Here is a 23,904-nt window from a genome sequence, read left to right as displayed (position 1 = left end):
GGGCCACCTCACACTGCTGTAAGGCTTGGCTTATTTCGAGGACCATGACCAGCTCCCAAGGCACCAGGGTCAGGGCTGAGCACAGGAGCTTCTAGAGCAGTGGCAGGCCAAGGCCACCGCTTCTGCATACTGAGTGGACGGACCTGAACCAGCCAGCTCCTGAGCACCACCTGACAGCCAGCAGCAGAGGAGCCTCAGAGCCACAGCCTGTGACAGCGTAGTGGAGGCGGCTCATTCCTGAGGGGCCCAGCTTGGTGGCCATCTCTACAGCTCATGAGCCTGTGCAGAGAAACAGGACCGGTGAGAAGCATCCAGCTCTCAACCACATGCCCAGCAGGGGCTCCAGCTGCCCCTCCCTGCCCGACGCTAGGACAGCTCTATGCAGGGACAGAGTCCCGCCTGAAGCAAAGGCTCATCTAAGTTCCCACACCACTGGGATATAACCTTCTGGTTATGCTTTAATGAGACCAAATAAATAGACCCAAAGATCCGGTACCTCTAGCTGAATAAACTGCTAGAGAAACAGTGCTGAGAGGACATTTCAACAAACTTCCTCTACCCGGGTGGTCCTGTACAGTCTGTGGCTGCTTCTCACATACCCCCACCCTAGACACCCAGCGTGAATCCAGGTCTCTCTGCAGCCCTTTAACAAGGGTGTTTGTTTCTATGGCCACCTGTTGGGGCTGAAGAAGCTTTTTATCCCCCATTTATGTATGTATGTATTGTGCATCTGTATGCACACGTGTGCTGCAGGAATTTAGAGAACTTAGGGCATCTGGTTCTCTCCTCTGACCGTGTGGGTCCCTGGGCACCAGACTCCGGTTCTCAGGCTTTGCCACAAGTGCCTTGACCCACCGGGCCGTCTTGTCAGCTCCAACCTCCCTCCCACAAACAGGAGACATGGTGAAAGAGCTAGAAGAGAGAGGGATTAAAGTGCACCCGAGTGACACTCAGGACAGGGGCAAACTGTGGCCGGCTCTGCCTGCACACGTGATGCCCACGCCTCCCTGTGTCCATGTCCTCGGCCCGAACTTCCTCAGGGACTCGGGGACCACCCGGCTTCTAGGCTTGGGAGCACCCGCTGCGGTTCCCCCCAAGTCCCAGAGCGGGGAAGGACCAGCTGCCTAGGGGGTGCCTTCATACTTCCCCACGGCCATGCGTTCTCTGATGGCGCGTGAAGAAGCCCAGGTGGCGGAAGCCCTTCCCACAGTGCTCGCACTGGTAGGACCTCTTGGTCAGGTGCAGCCGCTGGTGGATGCTGAAGCCCTTGGGCCACCTGAAGGCCTTCCCGCACTCGCCGCAGGTGTAGGGCTTCTCCCCGCTGTGAATCCGCTGGTGGTGGCTGAGGTTCTCCTTCGTGCGAAAGGCCTTACCACAGCTGCCACAGTAGAAGGGCCTCTCTCCAGTGTGGACGAGTCGGTGGCGGAGCAGGTTGGACTTCTGTTTGAAGGCCTTCCCGCAGTCCCCGCACCCATAGGGGCGGTGCTCCGTGTGGATTTTGCGGTGCTGGGCCAGGCGGTCCTTCAGGCTGAAGGCCTGTCCACACACCTCGCAGCAGAAGGGCTTCTCGCTCGTGTGATTCCTCTGGTGGCGCAGGAGGTTTGACACCCAGCGGAACGTCTGGCCACACTCATAGCACTCAAAGGACCTGGTTCCCGTGTGCACTGTCTGGTGAGCAGCCAGGCGGCTGTGGCAGCTCAGTGCCTTCCCACACGTGCCACAGATGAAGGGATGTCCCTCCCCACCACTCGAGCACGGCTCCCTCAGGCCTGGCTGCTTCCTGCAGGATTTCCCACACATCCGGTTCTGGAAAGCTTCCTGTTGGTCCGCTTTCTTGCCAGAGGTGGCTCTGGGGAGGCGCACCTTCCCCAATGTCAGGACACTCTTCTTCAAGGTAGCCCCCCTCTTGGCTCCTGTCCGTGGATGGGCCCTCTCATGAGCTGAAGCCCGAACACGGGCTCTCTTAAGATCGGTGGACTTTCTGCCTCCTGTGGAGGAACAGACACATTTACACGGAACTGGGCCAGGGACAAGCCAACTTACAAAGCAGATATCCAACAAATGAATTATGAAGAAAATGTGTTCGGTGTACACAGGTGAGCTAAAACTAACAAGACTTACAGGGCCAGGTACTCCGACACAGAAGAAACCATAAGTAGGTTTAAATGGCCCCAAACCCACCAACTGTCCATCAAGCTTGTGTGGTTCAAGTAACAACAGGCCTTATTCCTACCACGGGGGTGGACCTGGGGCAGGCACTGAGAGCTAGCTCTCTGCAAATTAGAATCACTCATCCTCTGAGCCATTAGCTTCCTGCAAACAGAGGCCTGATACACTCCCAGCTGGGGGCTCCACATAATCTGGGGCCCTCCCAGCCTGTCTCGGGCACATAAAGTGCCTGGTCTTCTTTCTGGGAGGATATGAAGTAAAAAACAAAACTCAGGGCAGAGTATCTCATGAATTGTTTATCTAAGGCCTTGAGTTCTATGCCTAGTATGGCAAAAACAAAACCTCCATGACCACCATCTGGGAGCATCTTACTTAAGGAAAAAGCCAGGGCTTTACCCTAATTTTACAAATGAGCAAACACATGTGAAATAGAGAACCTGTCCCAGTGTCCCAAACCTGGAACATGTCGGATAAAGACAGACAGACAGTCTCTCTCTCTCTCTCTCTCTCTCTCTCTCTCTCTCTCTCTCTCTCTCTCTCTCCTCTACCAAACAAATGGCTATCACAGTCAAATCTCAGCCACTCCTAGACTTATTACAGACAGTGCTAGGCCATCGCCTCCCTTTCTCAAACACCTCCCTCCCACAACAATCTCACCACAAGGGTCCATTGACACATGTACACGTCCCTCCCACCAGAGCTTAGTGGCAGAAATATGCCACTCATCCACCTCCAAAGACCCTAATTAAGAAGGCACTGTGCAGGCTGGAGAGATGGCTCAGAGGGTTAGGAGCACTGGCTGCTCTTCCAGAGGTCCTGAGTTCAATTTCCAGCAACTACATGGCCACACACAGCCATCTGATGCACTCTTCTGGCATGCAGGCAGACAGAACACTGTATACATAAGTAATTTTTTTAAGGGCATTCGGCATCCACTCTCCCACTGTGTCTATCTGAGGGGTGGGAAAAGTGGCCTTAATCAGTGCCAGGAAATGTGGGAGGGGTCAACTAAGAGTAGCCCATCCTGCTTACCTGGGCAGACACCTTTTTGTGCTTCTAGAAACTCAGGTCTGTCCCAGTCTTCAACCCATGGTTCATCCCACTGATCCAGGTGAGAAATAAGGTCTGGTCTAGGGCCACAGTATCCTTTTCAAAAGTGAGAAATGGTGTCTGATTTGTGTAAAAGACAACGTAAGTCCAGGACTCAGACTAGCTCTGGGCAGCACAAGATGACCCCAGCAGCCCAGTCAGCCCCTGTAGATCCCCTGGATCCCCTAGAGAAGCTGCCTGGAAGTAGGAATGAGGAAGCCAGAGCCTTACAGGAGGGAAACAGGAGTACTCCTGCCTGCACATGAGCACACATATGCTAACTCGAAACCCCATGCAGGGACTTAGGCTACCTCCAGAGGAGCCAAGAGCTGCCCTTGATCAGACACAGCACAGGGGTCTTATCCAGGACCTGCCAGGCTCTAGAAACCAACATGAAGCAGCCCTTACCCAGCTCGACGAAGTTCCTGAAGTTTTCAAGCATCACATCCCGGTAGAGGGTCCTCTGGCTAGGGCTGAGACACTCCCACTCTTCCCTGCAGAAGTACACGGCCACATCTCTGAAGGTCACGGACACTTGACACACAGATGGCTCCAGGACTGCCTGCTACTGAGTGAGAGCGAGTCAGAGAGAGCATGCTAAAAACCCATACACTGTACGGGAAGCGGGGCAGGGCAGGCGGCCATTTCTGTGGTGGTTAACATTCCCTGGGAATCACCTAGGAGACACACCCCTTTGGATGTGTTTGTGAGGATGTTTCCATAGAAGTCTAACCAACCCTGAATGTATGCACTATCATTCCATGGGTGTGGTTCCAGCCTCCTGAAAAGGGAAAGGACAGCCAGCTGAGCACCAGCATTATCTTTGCCTCCTAGCCCAGGATGCCATCTGTCCAGCTGCAGCTCACATTCCTGCCTCCACGATGGGCCTGCCTATGTCACAGCAACAGGGAAAGTCACTGATACAGAAAACATCCTCGCGGTGCGGGGCATACAGATTCTCCAATTTGTCCTGTGCCATTTGAAAATGAAACAGAGTCATAGTGGTGTACGCCTTTGATCCCAGCACTCAGGAGGCAGAGGCAAGTGGAGCTCTGAGTTTGAGGCCAGAGAGTTCCAGGACAGCCAGAGCTGTATACAGAGAAACCCTGTCTTGAAAAAACAACAACAAAAACCAGAACCAAAAAAAGAAGGACCATGAACCATCATTAGCCGCTGTTGTGGTTTGGCTGTAGGCGAGCATGACTGTCTCTTCGCTCATCCCATTGCTATCGAGAGATAATCTTGATTCTGTAGTCAGGACAACAAGATAAGCAAACAGCACAGTAATGACTAGGTGTACTGCAGTGCTAGTGAGAGTGTTAACAGTCTAGCAGGACTCCAGAGCCACAACACTCGCTACAATTTGACCCACAATCCCAAGCTTCCTGTGCTCAGCCCCCTTTCCTTTTCATTTGATGCAGGGTCCAGTTCGTGAAATGGTGCTACCCACATTCGGGGTAGATATTTCCACTTCAGCCAACCGATTAAGAACCCCCACCCAAGGCCGGGCGGTGGTGGCGCACGCCTTTAATCCCAGCACTCGGGAGGCAGAGGCAGGTGGATCTCTGTGAGTTCGAGGCCAGCCTGGGCTACCAAGTGAGTTCCAGGAAAGGCGCAAAGCTACACAGAGTAACCCTGTCTCGAAAAACCAAAAAAAAAAAAAAAAAAAAAGAACCCCCACCCAAGCCGGGCGGCAGCGGAGCACCCCTTTAATCCCAACACTCGGAAGGCAGAGCCAGGCGGGTCTCTGTGAGTTCGAGGCCAGCCTGGGTTACAGAGTGAGCTCCAGGAAAGGCACAAAGCTACACAGAGAAACCCTGTCTCGAAAAACAAAAACAAAAAAAACAACAACAAAAAAAGAGAACTCCCACCCCCATGATGGCTCCTGCCTTTAATCCCAGCACTTGGGAGGCAGAGGCAGGCAGATCTCTGTGAGTTTGAGACCAGCCTGGTTTACCCAGCAAGTTCCAGGACTGCCAGGGCTATGCAGAGAAACCCTGTCTCCAAAAAACAAGAAAAAAAAAAAAGAAAGGAAGGAAGGAAAGAAGAGAGAAAGAAAAGAAAATCCCCCCTAGCTGGGTGACCCAACTACAGAGATCTCAAAAACGAAGAGTTCAAGGCCAGGTGTCCTAGTGTCAATTCTGCTCCTGAGATAGAATTCTGACAAAAATCAGAGAAGAAAGGCTTATCTAACTTACAATTCCAAGTTATAGTCCATTGCTGTGGGGAAGTCAAGGCAGGAATTCAAGATTGTCACATCGTAGTCAAATGCATAAGAATAAATAAATAAAATGACGGTGGGGCACACGCCTTTAATCCCAGCACTCGGGAGGCAGAGCCAGGTGGATTTCTGTGAGTTCAAGGCCAGCCTGGTCTACAGAGTGAGTTCCAGGAAAGGCGCAAAGCTACACAGAGAAACCCTGTCTCGAAAAAACAAAATAAATAAACAATAAATAAATAAATAAAATGTTTAGAACTCAAACTTGCTTTCTCTAATCTTCCATAGTCCAGGGGCCCCAAACCTGTGTTTGCCCATCAATTAAGCCAATCAAGGCAATGCCCCACGGACATGCCTAAAGGCCAACCTCAATTTAACAATCCCTTACCGAGACATTCTTCCAAAAGGACTCTAGATTGTGTCAAGTTGAGAAATTAACCATCACACTTACTTTGCCTACATGGCTATCTCAAAGACTGCTTGGGATACTTAAAAAGCAAGCCAAACAAAGCAAAGCAACAAAATTTAATGGAACCAATAAAACTTAGATTTTCTGGTTCTAAAAAGGAGTTAGGAAGATAAAATGGCAAGCTAGAGGAAATATTCCCAATTCACCATCCTGCCAAAGAACTAGTAGTACCCAGAATAACTTTTACAAACTAACGGTAAAAAGAGAGACATTCTATAAGGATAATAATAAGCTGTACTAATCCTAGCACTCAGGAGACAGAGGCAAGGGGGTCAGGCACGAGTTGGAGCCCAGCCCGACTACAAAAGCGAGACCCTGTCTATAATAGGGAAATTATTTTTAACACATAGCACAAAAGTTGCGCCTAGGGCATTCAACCCTGTGACATTGCGCCTGGACTAGTTATCTACAAACGCGCTGGTCTGCATTCTTATCTGTAAACGACCTGCAAGGCCGAAAATTGGGACACACCGAAGCTCGGGAAACTCGGGTCCGGGAAGTGACTGCCAACCACAAGCAAGCTGATCAAATGAGAACACTGCTCCTCATCTGAACACCTGAACTGGTGCAAGTGCAGGAAATCCACCTGAAAACAAGCGAGACTGCAACCCTGGAGGGCAGGAGCCGACACAGACCGGGACTGAGATCCGAGGGCTGCCCGAGCACAGTATCAGCGAGAGGAAGGAAACCCGAGGGCGAGAGCCCTGGGATTGCGGGGAGAGGGTCCGTACTCACCGGAGGGTCCTCACGGTGAGCACGCCCCGGAGGAGCGCTGCACGGTCGGAAGCAGCGCTCGCGTCCAGCCTCCCGGGGAGCAGCGGCAGCGAGGTGTGGGCGCATCTGAAGGCCGCAGGGGGTGCGGGGGGTCCAGTCGGCTTCAGCGCAAGCGCGGTGGCGCGGAGCAAGGCGACCCAGAGCTGCACGCCAGGCCGGCACCGGACGATCGCCCAGCTCCTGCAGCTTCAGTCCTCAGTTCGGCGGCGCGCCGCCCTGACTTCAACTCTCTAGCGGAAATACGCCAGCGACCGAAACCGCTTCCGGCAAATCTAGGAGCCGCCACTCAATGATGCGCGCCAGACAAGCCCGCGGGAAAGCGGAAGTGTGCGCCGAGCAGCCCCCAGGAGCCCCGACCTTCGGTTGCTGCGGGTAGTCGCGCTTGCTGTGCACCTGACTGGTGTGCACTTGTCTCCTTCACCGGCTTGCCCTGGTCCTGCTGGTCCCTCCACCGTGGAGGCTGGGCTGGGCTGTGGCGTTCCTGAGCCCTCTAAGAGTTTGTGGTTTTTTGAGACAAGGTTTCACTGGCTGTCCTGGAATTCGCTCTGTAGACCAGGCTGGCCTCAAATTCAGAGATCCGCCTGCTTCTGCTTCCCAAGGGCTGGGATTAAAGGCATGTGCCACCACACCTGACTTCTCTCTTTTTTACTTTTAAGTATGATAAAGTACAAGTAATAACACAGCTTCATTTTAACCTGTTGAGTGTACCAGTAGTGTATGGGACCTGCAGTTTTGCATTTCGCAACTTGAAAGCGTGTTGTCATGCAAATCAGAAATGTCCCTGCCCAGGGAACTTTTCTCCAGTTCCTCTCCAGCAGCCAGGGCCACCAACATTCCTTGTTTGGAATTTGTCCTAGGACCTTCTCGACCCGATGTTGGCCAGGTTCATTTATGTGGTGGCATGGGTCAGGATTTCCCACCTCATTCTGCTCACTCATTGGTCAATGGACAGTTGGGCCACTGTGATGCTAAATGTAATCCTAAAGATCCAAACTTACTTGTAATTCTAGTTTAGGCAACACTTGATTCCATAAAATAAGATAGTCCCACGAACTGAGCAGCTGTCTGTTTTACAGAGAGGGAAGTTAGGTCTAAGAGAAAGAAAGAAAAAGATTGGTCTTGTCAAAGTTACTTTCTTCCTAAGGCAGAGACAGACAATAGGAAAACAAACAAACAAACAAACAAAAAAACCTGCAGGGACACTGGGTTAGTCCAGGTTGCTTTTCTGTAAGGATTAAAGCAAAGCAAACTCTACTGTCTTGCTCACTGAAACCCACCCTCTCCTGATTTCCCATAAGGCCAGATAACAACCCAGCGTCCTTAGATGCCTGACACTTGAGTATGGTTGACTCCTTTGCTGAGTCTGGTCAGCTAAGGGCCCACCCCAGTATAGTTCAAATTCTAATTGGTCTTAATAATAAAAAACCAGAGCCAGATATCAGGGGTAAATGCTGAAAGATCAGAAAGACAAAAGAGCAAGCCACAGCCACCTCTTCCCTTGCCAACTCCTCAGCCAAAACGGGGGCAGAGCTCCTGTCTCCACCCAGCCATATCAAGTCCTGTTTCCTCCTCCCTAGTGCTGGGATTAAAGGTGTGTGCCACCACCGCCTGGCCTGTATGGTTAACTAGTGGCTAGCTCCACACTCTGGTCTCCAGGCAAGCTTTATATGTTAAGAGCACAAACAAAATATCACCGTAGCCCAGTGCAGGAGCTTACTGCCAAGCAATGGCTTCCCGTGGATTTTGTTGAACAAGGGTGCCATGAACACAGGTGTACATTATCTGTTTGCATTCACTTCTTTGTGCTATGTATTCAGGAAATAGACTTTCTGGGATTTTCTAGATTATGTTAATGCTGTTTGACTTGTTGAGGAATCAACACACTGTCTTTACATCCGATGCACCTGAGCTCTGAGCAGCAGACCCGAGGGGTCCAAACCCGTCATCCTCACCAGCCATGTTAGCTTTCTATTTGGAGTTGTTGCTGGGCTTTTTATTTTGCTTAAACTGTAACCGTCATAATTGATTTACAGTGGTGTGTTGTCATCTTGGTGTTGCACAAAGTAGCACAGAACAAAGCCAAAGTAGTTTGGCAAGGCAATTGCTTGCTACAAGCCGCAAAAATATACAAAGTAGGATTCCAGCTGATTATGACAAAGCTAATACCTGGAAGAGGCTAAGGGCCTTCCAGAGGTCCAGCGGAGGCTCAAGGCGCTTTAGTGATATTTGGCTTTTGATTATCAGCCATTTTCTGCTATGAGTTTCTTGTGTGCTATTGTAGCTTTTCCATCATTTATTGGGCACCATTTCCCCTCCACTAATGGAATATTTAGATAACCTTCTGAGCTGACAGCTGTGCACAGTCAGAAACCCACCAGCTCAAGCCTCCCTGTAATTATCATCATTGGCAGCATCCGGCCAGGTCCATCCCCAGACAGAGGAAAGTACCTTATCAGAGATACCTCTGTACTCTTTCTTTCTTTTTTTTTTTTTTTTTTTTCCTGGAGCTGAGGACTGAACCCAGGGCCTTGCGCTTAGCTAGGCAAGCTCTCTACCACTGATCTAAATCCCCAACCCCACCTCTGTACTCTCTAAGAACAGACTGAAGTGTCCAGACTACCTGTTTGAGAAGGTCTGGCAGATGTGCTAATTAAGTTTAACTTCCTCCTTTCCCAAATCTTACCTCTAGTTCCAGATCTCCCTTTAACTATCACCAGAGGCATCTACCTGTACACAGGTTGCCTAGAGACTGAGCACACTTTCCCCCACCCTGCAGAAAAAATGGCAGATAGCTTGGACAGATAGGAGCCACAGGAAAAAAGAAGGCAGTTTTATTTTCTCCCATTGACTTAGCAACTTATAGATTCTTAACATTTTCTACCAATTACGTTTAAGACTATAGTGAGCACATAAGATCCGTCTTCTTAGATATTACCCGAATTTACCCCTTAGTTAATTCATTTTCCCATTAGTCACTTCCCTTTTGGGTTGCAAATGATAATTAACAATTACTGGCCCTCTTTGTGATTATTATCACCCCTCATTTGACCAGAAGCCTGGCTTTGCACTGCCAAGGGATTACTGCTTGTAAGTGTATATATACCGGGACTCCCAGGACAGGGGAGAGAAGAAGATTTGGAAGAATAAATGACTGGACTAAGAGCTCAGTGTTCTGAGATTCTATTTCCTGAATATAGTCTTCAACGTTCGTAGTTCTCTCTCTTGAGCCCCTGGGATGTAAAATATTAAGGCTGGTCCCTCTAATATTATACAAGAATTGATTTTTGTAAAAAGGGTGCACCAGAACCCAAATCCGACTAGTAAGTGGACTGAGGCAAGAAGTTCCCCTGGTTATTCTAATGCAAGTGGTGACTGTGTCTGTTTTCTATTGGCCTGGATCTGACCTCACAGTCTTTTGCAATTGTCTTGTTTTTAAAGGAATCAGTGCAAAGGAAATAAAGGGAGAATGGATCAGCCACTTCAGGCTGTCAAGTTCCCAGAATGCAGCAGGGTCTTTGTATAAATAAGTTTTACCAGGTAGGAGAAATGAAAAGGTTTGCATAAAAGTTTCACAGGGTGGGTAAGATTGAAGATGAAGGAGAAACCCTCTCTCTCAAAAAAAAAAAAAAAAGAGCCAGGCACAGTGGTGCAGGTCTTTAATTCCAGAATTTGGGAGGTAGACGCAAGTGGATCTTGAATTTGAGGCCAGCCTGTTCTACACAGCAAACTCTTGGACAGCCTAGGCTACACAGTAGAGAGATCTTGTCTGGAAAAAAAAAAGACAACAAATAATAATGAAGGAGACTTAAAGAATATTATCCCTTGGCAGGCAAGCTTTTTTTTTTTTTTTTTTTTGGAGGCAAGGCCTCACTATGCAGTTCTGGTTGGCCTGGAATGTAGACCAGGCTGGCCTCAAACTCACAGAGATCTGCCAACAAGCTATCTTTGATAGAAAACAAACACTTCTCACATGTCATATATATGTAAATTTCCATTTGAATGTTGTGTGTTTTAGTCATCTCCCAATAGCGATGTGTGGAAGGTTTTAGTTTCAAGGTTTAAGGGAGACACTGCAATGGATTAACCTGTAAGTAAAAGATTTATTAGAAATATTAATGCCATAAACAGGCATGCTGCAGCCTCCAAGGGGCTCTGAGGAGCATTCAGGCCTACATGGCAGAGTAGGGGTCCTTTCTTACAGTTTTTAGAAGAAGAGGGTGGGAAGGAGATTAAGTTTCCTTTTTTGGTGGTGGTTGGCCATTGTTAAAGATAGTTGGTGAGTGGTCGGTTCAAGAAGGACAGGTGACTGGCTCATTTCTCTCATGGCCATACAGATTCCCAAGTAGGGGACATAAAGAATCTAGAGAGGGATGGAGACATGGCTCAGAGGTTCAAGAGCACTGGCTGCTCTTCCAGAGGTCCTGAATTCAATTCCCAGCAACCACATGGTGGCTCACAGCTATCCGTAATCAATCTGGCATGTAGACAGAACATTGTATTCATAATAAATAAATAAATCTTAAAAAGAAGAATCTAGAGAAACAAATTATATTACTTCTGGTAACCAAAGAGGGGGTCTCTACAGGTGTCAGACAGAGAAGCAAACCTTTTGAAGAGATGAGAATGGTAACTGACTTCATCAACATAGAGTAAGACTTCAAAAGTCTAATGCAGGCGGTTTATTCCCAAAAAAATTTTAAACAGAGTACAATTTGGAAAAAAAAAAAGTTTCCTGGTATAATACAATCCCTGGTGCACAAGTAAGTATAATTACATTGAAACTCAACTCAGGGTAAATGTCATTTCCTCCAAGAAGATGGGTTTTAGCCAGGTGGTAGTATTGAATACCTTTAATCCCAGTACTTGGGAGGCCAAGGAAAGTGTATCTCTGAGTTCAAGGCCAGCCTGCTGTACAGAGCTAGTTCCAGGACAGCTGGGGATACACAGAGAAACCCTGTCTAGGAAAAAAAAAAAGTTTTAAAATTTATTTAATGTGTATGGGTGTTTTCCCTGCATATATGTCTGTGTACCATGTGCATGGCTTGTGCCCAAGAAGCCAGAAAAGGCTGTCAGAACTAGAGTTACAGATGATTGTGAGCCATTATATGGGTGCTGGGAAATGGACCCCAGGTCCTCTGGCAGAGCAGACAATGCAATTAATCTGAGCCATCTGAGCTCAGTTTCTTTGTTTATTTTGAGACAGGGTTTCTCAGTGTAGCCCTGGCCGTTTTGGAACTCGCTCTGTAGACCAAGGCTGGCCTCCAACTCATAGAGATCCACCTGCCTCTGCCTCCCGAATGTTGGGAATCAAAGGCGAATGTTGGGAATCAAAGGCGTGCACCATCACCGCCCGGCTTCTGTGCTCAGCTTTAGCATGCACACACATACATGCATGGGGGATGAAAAGGGACTTCTGAAATATGTTAGCTTTTCTTTGCTGTGGCAACATATCTGGAGTTGACAGGAAGATTTGTTTATGCTTACAGCTTCAGTCCATGGAGGTTGCTTCACTGCTGTGGGACTGTGGTGAGGCAAAAACATCATTGGTAGCAGGAACAGGTAATGGACGGGGCTGCTCACTTCATGGCAGCCAGGGAGTAGAGAGACAGTAAGAATGGGGGGAGGCATAACCACCCCGCCCCCAGACTGACTTTCTCCAACCCAGCTCCACCTCCTAAGAGCCATTCAGATTACAGGACAGGTGGGAGCCACCCTGCCCAGTTTGGGAAAGTTGTTTTAATTTTTATTTATTACGGGTATGGGTGTTTTGCCTACATGTATCTGTGTACCATGTAGTGGGAATCCTGCTGAGCTCCTGGCTTGGCTCCAGAGAGCAGCACCTAGCCCTAATCCTTCCTTTGGTTAACCACACCTTTTGTTCCTCTTACCTTTTGTTTCTCTTATCACCCTATGTGAATCTTATTTGAGAGTCAAGGATCAGAGAGTCCCCCAAGGATCAAAGGCCTGTGCAAAACTTGGTCCAGGAAACCCGGAAAACCGTGGTACCTGAGAAATCAAGTAATTTGCACCTGGCATTTGGTCTCTGGCAGCTCCTTTTGGGTTGCTTTGAAGGTATGGAAATTAACTATCTAAACTGTAAAAAGGAGTAAATAAATACGCCCTAGGCAAAGGGAAGAGTGCTTCAGTCCTTCGAGGCTGGACCCCCCTGCAGCCATGATAGGCTAGATTCATTCTTCAGATGCCTCTGTGTCTTCTTCATTCCACGGATCCTCGTGAACCCACACACTCGTGTACTGACCACACAGCTACAGTACCACATGCATTTCTGGTGCCCACGGGGGCCAGAAGAGGGCATTGGATCTCCTGGAACTCAAGTTATAGACAGTTGTGAGCTACTAAGTGGGTGCTGGGAATCAAACCCAGGTCCTCTGGAAGAGGACCTGGTGCTCTTAACCACTTAAGCCATCTCCAGCACCTTGGAAAGCTGCTTTGCAAAAAACCTTGTTGGAGGCCCACAAAGGCTTCCTAGTGAGATCTGAGCCTGCTTTACCCAGCAGAGCTGCATTAGAGGATTGCTTGACCACGTGCATGGTTACCAGGTGATTGGAAGGGTCTGCACTTGGCTGAGCTGGGTGGGGAGGGGGAGGTCTTTTGCTCCACCCTTTGGCATTCCTATAAATAGCCCTTTAGAGGAGACAGAAGGGGCCTGTGGATTAGGATCCAGGCCCTCCCGAGGCTGTCCTGTGTTTCTGTTTCTCTCCCCTCTATCCTTCTATCTAAATCTCTTATCCTTCTCTCCTCAAGAGGACCCTGGGGTAATATGTGGGAGCCGGTCTCCCACAAAATTATACAAAGGTTGGGCATGGTGTCCACCTGCCTTTAATTCCAGTGTTCAGAAGGCAGAGGCAGGTGGATCTCTGTGGGTTTTTTTGTTGTTGTTTGTTTTTATTTTGTTTTTTTGAGACAGGATTTCTCTGTGTAGCTTTGGAGCCCGTCCTGGAACTTGCTTTGTAGACCAGGCTGGCCTTGAACTCACTGAGATCCACCTGCCTCTGCCTCTTGAGTGCTGGGACTAAAGGTGTGTGCCACCACTGCCGCCCAGGCATCTCTGTGGGTTTAAGTCCAATCTAGTGTACATTGTCAGGTCCATGCCAGCCAGGGCTGCAGAATGAGACTGTCAAAAAGGGACAATAAATAAACAAACAAATAAATAAGTAAATAAACAAACACTAAAACTATTCAAGTTGGGCATGGTAGCCCATACCTATAATATAATCTCAGCACCTGCAAGGCTAACATAGGAATATCACTTACCACCAGCTGAGCTACATAGTTGTACCATCTGAAAACACGAAACAAATCAAAACAACAAAACAGAGTCCAGAATGGACAATGCTAAGTGTTGGCAAGGACAGGAGCAACAGGAGCACCCACATGCTGGCAGGAACATGGCACAGCACAGCGAAGAGCACTGTGCAGCAGCAACCTCTTATAGCTAGACAAGTACTCACTCCCACAGACTGAACACATGCACCCGACGTTGAAATCCTAATCTCCAAAGTGATGGTGTCCAAAGGTGGGGCTTTGGGAAGTGACTGAACTGTAAGTACAAGCTTCATAACTGGGACGTCTGCCCTTAGAAGAGGCTTGAGAAATCTCCCTAACTCCCTTCTGCTATGCTAGGCTGCAAGGAGAAGGCGCCCACCCATGAATGTCTCACTAGACCTTGGGTCCCTCAGACTCCAATACTTTGTGAAATACATTCCTCCTGTCCATAAGTTGACATTATTTTGTTATAGTCACCTGAGGTTGAGATGCTTATAACCTGTAATAAAAGTTGTATTTACCTGAAATAAACACGCATGTGCACATGAATGCTTTTACACAAATGATCGTGGCAGTTTATTCTTGAGCGTCCACACTGGAAACCCAATTTCCATAAGCGAGTAGACCAGTGAGGGCAGGATGGCCTACCCATACAACGGGACCCTACTTGGCCAAGAGAACTACTAACGCAAAGCTACTTGACGAGTCTAAAAACACTCTGGTCACATGCCAAAGTGACCCAAGTCAGACACAAGGGCACCTACCTCACCAGTCCACGTGTAGGTAGTTCTAGGACACGCGAGGCAATTCTACACTCACAGGAAGTGGCAACCAGGGCAGGGTTGGATTGACTCTGGAAAGGGCAAAGGGGACTTTTTTGAGGTAAAAGAAATGTTACTTTTCTTGAATGAGGTATTGCTACAAGGGGCAAAGGAAATTCCAAACAGTATGAAGTCGAGACTGTACTGTACTGACTGAAATGGTCTGATAACGTGTGTCTGCTGGCTATGTCATGAGATAATGAGTTTTCCAGAAAATGTGCATCATGTCCTTTTTTTTTTTTTTTTGGTTTTTCAAGACAGGGTTTCTCTGTGTAGCTTTGTGCCTTTCCTGGAACTCACTTTGGAGACCAGGCTGGCCTCGAACTCACAGAGATCTGCCTGGCTCTGCCTCCCGAGTGCTGGGATTAAAGGCGTGCACCACCACCGCCCAGCGCATCATGTCCTGTAGCTAGAGTTTTCCTGCCTGGCCCACAGTCAGGACAAATCTCTCTCACCCGCAAGTCCCACAGCCATTCAGACCCGACCAAGTAAACACAGAGACTTATATTGGTTACAAACTATATGGCCGTGGCAGGCTTCTTGCTAACTGTTCTTACAGCTTAAATTAATCTATTTCCATTAATCCACATGGCTCATGACTTACCGGCATCTTTACATGCTGTTCCTCATCATGGCCGCTGGCAGTGTCTCTCTGACTCAGCCTTCCACTTCCCAGCTCTATTTTCCTCCTTGTCCTGCCTATACTTCCTGCCTGGCCACGGGCCAATCAGTGATTTATTTATTGACCAATCAACAACACATTTGACATACAGACCATCCCACAGCAATGTCCTTTTTAAATTATCTGCCTAGTTGAAGCTTCTAGGGTTGCTGGGATTTGTTCAAAACTCAAAATTGCCCTCTGGGACAAAAATTATCTTCATATTGTCTCAAAACTAGTTGTTGTGGTTAATGCTCTTCCCAAAGGAATCCAGAGGCAGAAACGAGCACATTTGCTGGCTGGAATCCACTGTGGACTAACCCTGAGGAGCAGGGCAACCTGTGCTCTGCCTGTCTGTGGAGACACCATCCCAAATTCCTGCTCTCAAGCTGAAAGATGTCCATTGACTTCTCTGGACCAGTTAAAACTTCAAGTCCGCGATGGAGCCTTCCTAGATCTACAGTGCCATTAGTCACCTCCTTGGTAGAGCTCTTACAAGGACCGGTGCCCACTTCACTCACGGTTCTGGGATCTCTCTGGCTTCCCCAGCACCTGACACAGGATGCATGGCACCTTCTTACTCTCATTTTTCAAATATCCAAAACTATTCCTCACAGACCTTAATACATCTTCACATAAGTGGCGTTAGAAAGAGACAGTTGAGCCTGGAGCTACTAAAATAGAAAAAAAGTGATGTAGGCATGAGGGCACCACCCTGAAAGTACAGTGGACAGCTCTGAATGAGGACCGTGCCACCCCTGGTGGGCAGTAACTGCAGACAGGAGACTGTCGGCAACTCTTAACAAGAGCAGGTATCAACAGGACTTGGGGAGACAGCACTTCCTAGTAGAGCAGACCACACTGATGACAAAAAAGAACACCCCAAAATTTAAAAACAGCAATATAGAACGGTAGCAAGGTGTGGTAGCACACATCTATCATCCCCGCACTCAGGAGGCTGAGGGCGGGCTGTGAGTTTGAGACCAGCCTAGGCCACATGGTAGAACCTGTCTCAAAAAACAGAGAAGATAAAGGATATGCTGATTACACAGATTTGGGTTTTTGTTTTGTTTATTGTCATGTGCTAGACACTAGGGACACAGGAATCAATGACACATGATCACTGTCCTCGGGGAACAGAGCACAATGAAAAAGAGAGACTTCAAAATTGTGGTACTTAAAAGCAAGTACAGTAGCAGAGGTTAGCACTGAGCAACGGACGCACAAGACACAAACCCAGCTCGGTACTAAGGAAGCATTCTGGGGCACGGTGCCTGAGAGAGGTCTCACATAATAGTCAGGAGCAACTGGGAGAAAGCCGGAGAGCCATCAGGAACAGGAGTGGGAGCAGCCTGAAGGATGTGGGCAGGGGTACACATCATACACATCAAATGCATCACCAGGAGTCAAACAATTGAGAAAGCAAAGGCCAGGGACTAAACCCCAAGGCTTGGAGTTTATTCCCAGACAACAGGGAGCCAACTTGCAGTTTTGCATGAGTATGCCCATTTCCAAGCACCACTTGCTGACTCAGAGAGTGACTGACTGTCCTATAAATTATCTGCATGACACTCCTGATCCATAGACGTCTCTCCTAAATGAACAGAGGTCTCACTCAGGGAAAGATCCTCCTGGTGGACAAGATCAGGGGGTGGGGTAAGATCTTTCCCATGCTGACTGTACTTGTAGAGATTCTCTTCAGTGTGCATCTTCTGGTGCTGAAGGAAGTTGGACCTCTGTATAAAGCCTTTCCCACAGTAGCTGCACACATAGGGCTTCTCTCCAGTATGTACAATTTGATGCAGCAACAGCTTAGAGCTCTGGATGAAGGCTTTCCCACAGTCTTTGCACTCAAAGGGTCTGTCTCCAGTATGGATCTTCTGATGCTCAGTGAGGTGGGCCTTCTGCAGAAAAGCCTTCCCACATTCTTTACATTCATACACCCGTTCACCAGTGTGGATTTTCTGGTGTCGTATAAGGTATGAACTCAGAAAGAACGCTTTCCCACATTCATTACACTCATAGAGTTTTTCCCCAGTATGGATTCTCTGATGCTGAGTGAAGTTGGATGTCTGACTGAAACGCTTCCCACACTCATTGCATACATAAGGCCGTTCTCCAGTATGAATTCTCTGATGCTGAATGAGCTTTGAGCTTCGAATAAAGGCCTTCCCACACTCATGACACTCAAAGGGTCTCTCTCCAGTGTGAATTCTCTGGTGCTCAATGAGGTCTGAACGGTGTCGGAAGGCTTTCCCACAGTCTCTGCATTCATACTGTTTGACTTCTGTGTGGATCTGGTAATGGCGAATAAGGCTGGAGCTCCGAATGAAAGACTTTCCACACTCGTTACACTCATAGGGTCTCTCTCCTGTGTGAATTCTTTGATGGCGAATGAGCAAGGAGCTCTGGCTGAAGCCTTTCCCACACTCTTTACACTCAAAAGGCCTCTCTCTGGTATGGACTCTCTGGTGCCGAAGCAGGTCTGAACTGTGACAAAACGCTTTTCCACACTGGGCACACTTGAAGGGCTTTTCTCCTGTATGTACATGCTGATGTTCAACTAGGTCTGCATAGTGAATGAGGTCTTTCCCACACACGTTACACACATACAGTCTGTCCCCGGTGTGGACTCTCTGATGTTCACTGAGGAGGGAGTTTTGACTGAAGCCTTTCCCACAATGATCACATTGATAAGGCTTCTCCCCTGGGTGAGAAATCTGATGTGGAACTACATTTGAATTAAAAGGGAAGCTCTTGCCACCAATACCACAAGAATGGCCCTCCCCTTCTATAAGCTCTCTCTGAAGTATAAGGAGGTTTGAGTTGAGAATAGGGTTTCTTCCTGACTTACTACACATCTGGGCTGTTTCTCCTGTTTGAATTTTCCAGTGGGTCACTGTCATCTGTTTGAAGCCCCCCTCCTGAGAGGGGGGACTCTCTAGGCCCTGCCTCTCTGGATTCCCCAACAGCTGCGCTAATCTGTCTTCATGAAATTCCCTGGGCTCAGAGGCGGAAGGTTCCAGCACTGTGAGTTTGTCTGACATCGTATTATGTGAATTTTCATCCCCAGAAATTCAGGCTTCAGGATCACCTTCTTGCCCCCAGCTCCTACAGTAGAATCTGAAATGAGAAAAGAAGATGGTCTTTCCCCTTTGTTAACAAGATGCTGCTGAACGGGCGGGAGGTATAAAATTAAACTCCCACACAGGTGAGAGAGGAAGCATTTCCTCTGCCCACACTTCTGGACCCTTCACTGTTACCAACTTTCACCTTGCCCCAACCAACCGTCCACATGGGAAGGTTTCCAGTGGCTCCAGCTCTCATCCGTCCAGCCCCAGCACAAACAGGCCTGTGCTGTTTAAACAACACTCCTCTACCTTGTGTCCTGCGAGGGAGACTGAGGGGCAGGGATAGAGCCAGGGCTCTACTTAAAAATCAAGACATCTGAGCCGGGCGGTGGTGGCGCACACCTTTAATCCCAGCACTCAGGAGGCAGAGCCCGGTGGATCTCTGCGAGTTCGAGGCCAGCCTGGTCTACAAAGCGAGTCCCAGGAAAGGCGCAAAGCTACACAGAGAAATCCTGTCTTGAAAAACCAAAAAAACAAACAAACAAAAAAAAAAAAAATCAAGACATCTAATTCCAAAGATCACTCCAATAGAACCTGTCACTCCTTCTGCCCTCCACCCCCATCTCTATCTTGTCCATACCCAGTGCGCACCCCATGGTCCACATGTCCATGGTCCACAGCCCTGCAGTCCCTTCAGGCTACCTGTAGCACACAGACGACAAGGGAGCCTTGCCGTGATCCCGGCAAGACCTGCTCTCTCTCTCCTGACCTATCTTACCAGAGAGATGGTATCTATGGCTGAAAACCTTTTTCAACCCGATGCCTTTTCAGGTTCTCAAACCTCAGGTGTCAACTTTCCGACTTCTGCTAAATCCGCCCCTCCTATAGTGAGAGCTCCATCAACTTGTATTTGTTCAGGCCAGAACTGTGCAATAATCCTTGGTTCCCTTTACTTTTATTCATTCCCTACATCCAATCCACCAGCAGACCTGTAGGCCAGGCCATTATATCGTACCCTGCTCCTGTCTCAAAACCCCAGTGCCATCCTCTACAATTATTTCGTAACACACAAGGATGACAATCTTCTAACCTGTCTCTATTACTTTCCTACAGAGCCAGCAGGATGATCTTTTAAACGCATAAATGGAATGATGACTTTCTATTTTAAAAGCTTCAAGGCTCTCCTACCTGGCTACCACCAGCATTCTTCTCCAAATAGGTAGATGAATTAGCAGAAACACTTGAGTCACTTACTAGGCATTTGAGGGCAACCTATCCCACCACCCCTTCTAAGAGCTAGCTGTTTCCAGGGGCCACGGCTCTACTCTGCTTCACACACGCTTTAAGCTTCAGAACCGCTGAGGCTACAGCAAGGCAGTGCCGCCAGCCTGCTGCACCAGAGTCTAACCGGCACTCAGCATAAGGAAGGCCAAGGCAACCCAGCCAACCACGGTGCTTAGAAAGGACCTGCTTCATCTCACACGCGTCACGACGGCTGCACTATTTACAGAGAAAAAACAGACTAGAAGAGAAAGTAGATCAGTCAGGAGCAGAGTGAAGGTTCAAATTCAGGTCGGTCACCCACAGAGTCCATGTCCTGCTTTGAAAGACTTTATCCTTTATAAATACATGTAGGTTTTACAGGGTGTTTTGTTTAGAGAGGGACAGGATCAGTACTATGAAGAAATCTGCATGTTGAAACTTAAATGTTTGAAGAAAGGGTAAAATGGACATGTTGTTTCTGGTTTTAGAAATCACTAATACCTTCTGACTTTTACTAGTTTACATAACATAGTAGCACTAAGGATATTACACATTATGTAGAACTCAGGGTATGTGCATGCTAGGCAAGTAAGTGCCCTACCAATGAGCTACACCTCAGCCTCTGATATACTTAAAATGACTATGCTACCTGGAAACAGGCCTGCATCTGTTTACCAGAACAGCTTAAAACCACGTGTGCCTCTTTGTGACTTTTATAAGTTCTTATTTTAAGGGAAGTTTCTTCAATTCAATATATCTGCTTGAAGAAATGTTCATCTCAAAATCAGCAAATTGAGGGCTAGGGAGACGGCTTAGCAGTTAAGCTACTCTTCTAGAGGACCTGAGCTCAATTCCCAGAACCCACAGAGCCGTTCACAACTCCAGTTCTAGGGGATCCAATGCCCACTGCTGGCTTCTGAGGGCACCGGGCACACACACGATGGACAGACTTATGTGCATTACAAAACACCCATATGCAGAAAATACAATAGGAGTAGCAAAGTCTGTATAGCTTCAGCCTTGGGAATAACCAGGCAAGGGGGCCTGCCTCCTCAGAAGCCTGTGCAGATGCCTCGGCAGATGTGCAGGTAGCTGAGTGCCATGTGTGCAAAGCAGGTGTGTACCATGTTCTCCTCACAATCATCCGTACGTTTACCAGAGGCAGCTGACTGAGGTTAAAAAGAACAGAGGCAGTGGCAGGCTGCCCTCTTAGGGCTCCTCTTCTGACCTCTGCCCCTGGTACCTGCACACAAGGTCTCCCATAGACAAACAAGCTTCTTTTCCTTACAAGCCCCGGAGCCTTTCAGCAGCCATCTTCCATAAGCCAAAAAAGCAGTTAGGAGGGCTCTCTGATTCACTTCAAGGGCACCATTCTGTTCTGGCCTGCTGCTTCTCTGACATACCGTCCACCTCCAGCTTAAATCATGAGTCTTGGGGGGGGGGGGGGAGTCCCAGCTCTGCTGCTCTCTATCATCCCCCAAATCATTCCAGAACCAGGAATCCACCTTCAAAGAACCAGGAGTGTCCAGAGGTAAATGTACCGGCTTGTGAAGTTTCTCTGTACCTCTCATGAAGTATTAAAACATATACAATGCCACAGCCAGGACAGGAACAAAGGTCTGCTCTCTGTTAATAGGGACTGAGGCACTGCCTTAAAACTCAGTGTGTAAGTTGGGCATGGTGGCGCACACCTTTAATACCAGCACTCCGGAGGCAGAGGCAGGCGTATCTCTGTGAGTTCGAGGCCAGCCTGCCTGGTCTAGAGAAACAGGCCTGCATCTGTTTACCAGAACAGCTTAAAACCACGTGTGCCTCTTTGTGACTTTTATAAGTTCTTATTTTAAGGGAAGTTTCTTCAATTCAATATATCTGCTTGAAGAAATGTTCATCTCAAAATCAGCAAATTGAGGGCTAGGGAGACGGCTTAGCAGTTAAGCTACTCTTCTAGAGAGCAAGTTCCAGGACAGCAAGGGCTACACACAGAAAACCTGTCTCAAAAAAAAAAAAAAAAAAAACCAAAAAACAACAACAAAACCCCTCCGTGTAGGGAGTGGGTGGGTCGGGGGGAGGAGGCAATTCTGATTTCTTCGTGAGCAGAAGACATTGATTTCTCTCATTCATTGGGATGGGTCTCAGAGGAAGGATGTCTGCTAGTGCACAGGGTGACTGTGAATACCAGTTCCTCCTGAAAACGGCTTGAGTTTAGAGCGTATTCCTGCTAAAACCCATGGGAAACTCAGGCCCTGGACTCCTGGACCACAGTGGGGCAGGATGCAAAGAGGGTTAAATGTCCCTAGCATCATCACAGAGATACCACAGACATTGACTCACACACTTCTGATTATGAAAACGCTTCGTGGAAAAGCTAAGGACGGTTTGGCTGATACCTGACCCCACCTGGGAATCCTCCTTCACGTCATTAGGAGCTAATTCGGCCCAACACGCACATTATCTACAACCCCCGAAGCGCTGGGATGCCTGCACCGCATCTCCTCCAGCAGAGGCGAAAGGCCTGAGGGAAGGCAGGAGGGCAAGATCCAAGCAAAAGAGCAGATGCGCGCACCTGCGCTCCATCACCTGAGCAGCCAGCCTGCAAGCAGCCAAGCGGAGGCCTGATCTGCAGGCGCCGAGGCTGAGTGTGCAACCCTTGAGGGCCTCCATGTCCTCGGGCGACCCGTCCAGGCATCTACCACACCCAGCTCGGCGAGAAAAGGACGCAGGGCTCGGCCCGAACGAAGCGAGGAGCTGCAGACACCTGCAAGAGCGAAGTGCAGCCGGGCCCGGAACACCAACCGAATCGCTGAACCCCGCTGGCCTGGAGGCAGCCCGCCCGCCTGCGTGATCCACGACGCCCCACTCACCCGGAGCCCGGCGGCAAGAGGACGGCGCGGAACCAAGCCAAGCCCCACCCGGCCGCGCAGCCCCGGGCGGCCACAAAGCCCACACCGCCGCTGCACGCCCCGGCCGGAAGCTGCCCGAGGCCCCGCCCGGAGGACATCCGTGGCCGCTCTAGGATGAGAGTGGGGACCGGAGCCGTCTCCGTGCCAGACTTCCGGCCCAGACCACTGCATCCAGCCAGTGGAATCAGTGCGCAGACGCGGGGGCAGCGAGGCATTGTTTGCCCACGTGGGTGTGGGGTTAGCCGCGATGCCCAGCAGTAGATGTCGCCAGACTTCCCTGGAAGAGCTGGGAAAGGCAGGCCCTCTAGAGAGAGTTTACTGAAGGTGTCTTGTTGGTTGTGGTGGTGTTGGTTCTGTTTGGGGCTTTTCGTTTTAGTTTTTGGGGTTTAAAACATCTTTATTATTACTATATGTGTGTACACGCGTGGTCAAAGGACAACTTTGAGCCACTGTGCCTGAGAAACATGATCTTAACTTTGTAATAAGCCACTGGAGACTCAGAGTAGTGAAATCAAGACAGGTGTAAGCCTGGAATGCCAAGCTCACTGATTGAGGCAGAGAGCTTTTTTACTCATTTGTTTGTTTGTTTATATTGTGAATGTTAGTGTTTTGCCTGTGTGTATGTCTGTGCACGTGTGTGTACTCGGTGCTCATGGAGGCCAGAAGAGGGCACCAGACCCCTGGAACTGGAGTTATAGATACAGTTATTAGCTGTCATGTGGGAGCTGGAAATCAAACCAAAGAGTAAGAGTAGAAAAAAAAAAAAAACACCAACAACAATTAGTAGCTGGGTACATGTCTTGGGTGGATCTCTGTGAGTTCGAAGACAGCCTGGTGTACATAGCTAGTTCTTGGCCAGCCAATGCTACATAGTGAGTGACATCCTGTCTCAAAAAAGGGGGGAGGGAGTGATGATTACAGTAAAGCTTTATCATTATTAAACAATATGGTAACAGTTCTAAGCTTGTGCCCAAGGACATTTTAGACAGGGTCTGGGACTAGATCTCTGCTCTAGAGATAACCACCTCTTAGCACATCTTGTCAGCCAGGCTCAAAGACAACCTCTGCTCTGGAGATGAGTACTCCAGAGGCTCCAGCAGGCTCAGCATAACCCCAGCTAAAACTTCTCTAAATTCCTAGAGAATTTAGGTAAGAGCTTTCCACTCTGGAGGCATCTTTTCC

At 48.7% G+C, this 23,904-nt stretch overlaps 2 protein-coding genes across 7 annotated transcripts; both read right to left on the bottom strand.

The window, feature by feature from the left end:
* Nucleotides 1–440: 440 nt before the first annotated feature.
* On the bottom strand, nucleotides 441–23,401 carry Znf707 (zinc finger protein 707). Of its 5 annotated transcripts, XM_052748061.1 has the most exons (5): nucleotides 22,684–22,777; nucleotides 6,681–7,810; nucleotides 3,667–3,823; nucleotides 3,202–3,315; nucleotides 441–1,988 (listed from the first exon to the last, which is right to left on the bottom strand). In XM_052748061.1, the coding sequence occupies exons 2-5, from the start codon at nucleotides 6,783–6,785 to the stop codon at nucleotides 1,138–1,140; spliced, it is 1,227 nt and encodes a 408-aa protein (XP_052604021.1). In that variant the 5' UTR covers nucleotides 6,786–7,810; nucleotides 22,684–22,777; the 3' UTR covers nucleotides 441–1,137. The 5 variants fall into 5 exon arrangements, with proteins under 5 accessions (XP_052604021.1, XP_052604020.1, XP_052604024.1 ...); XM_052748060.1 differs by lacking the exon at nucleotides 6,681–7,810 and having other exon boundaries at nucleotides 22,684–23,401; XM_052748064.1 differs by lacking the exon at nucleotides 6,681–7,810 and having other exon boundaries at nucleotides 3,667–3,826; nucleotides 22,684–22,699.
* Znf623 (zinc finger protein 623) lies at nucleotides 11,384–22,787 on the bottom strand. Of its 2 annotated transcripts, none has more exons than XM_052748057.1 (2): nucleotides 22,386–22,787; nucleotides 11,384–18,611 (listed from the first exon to the last, which is right to left on the bottom strand). In XM_052748057.1, the coding sequence occupies exon 2, from the start codon at nucleotides 18,533–18,535 to the stop codon at nucleotides 17,039–17,041; it is 1,497 nt and encodes a 498-aa protein (XP_052604017.1). In that variant the 5' UTR covers nucleotides 18,536–18,611; nucleotides 22,386–22,787; the 3' UTR covers nucleotides 11,384–17,038. The 2 variants fall into 2 exon arrangements, with proteins under 2 accessions (XP_052604017.1, XP_052604018.1); XM_052748058.1 differs by having other exon boundaries at nucleotides 22,400–22,787.
* Nucleotides 23,402–23,904: the final 503 nt, after the last annotated feature.

Source organism: Peromyscus californicus, unplaced genomic scaffold, assembly GCF_007827085.1.
Source record: "Peromyscus californicus insignis strain IS unplaced genomic scaffold, ASM782708v3 Scaffold_20__1_contigs__length_68692818, whole genome shotgun sequence".
Taxonomy (NCBI): Eukaryota; Metazoa; Chordata; class Mammalia; order Rodentia; family Cricetidae; genus Peromyscus; species Peromyscus californicus.
Note: the sequence above shows the minus strand (reverse complement) of the source record. Positions and strands in the feature narration are given on the sequence as shown.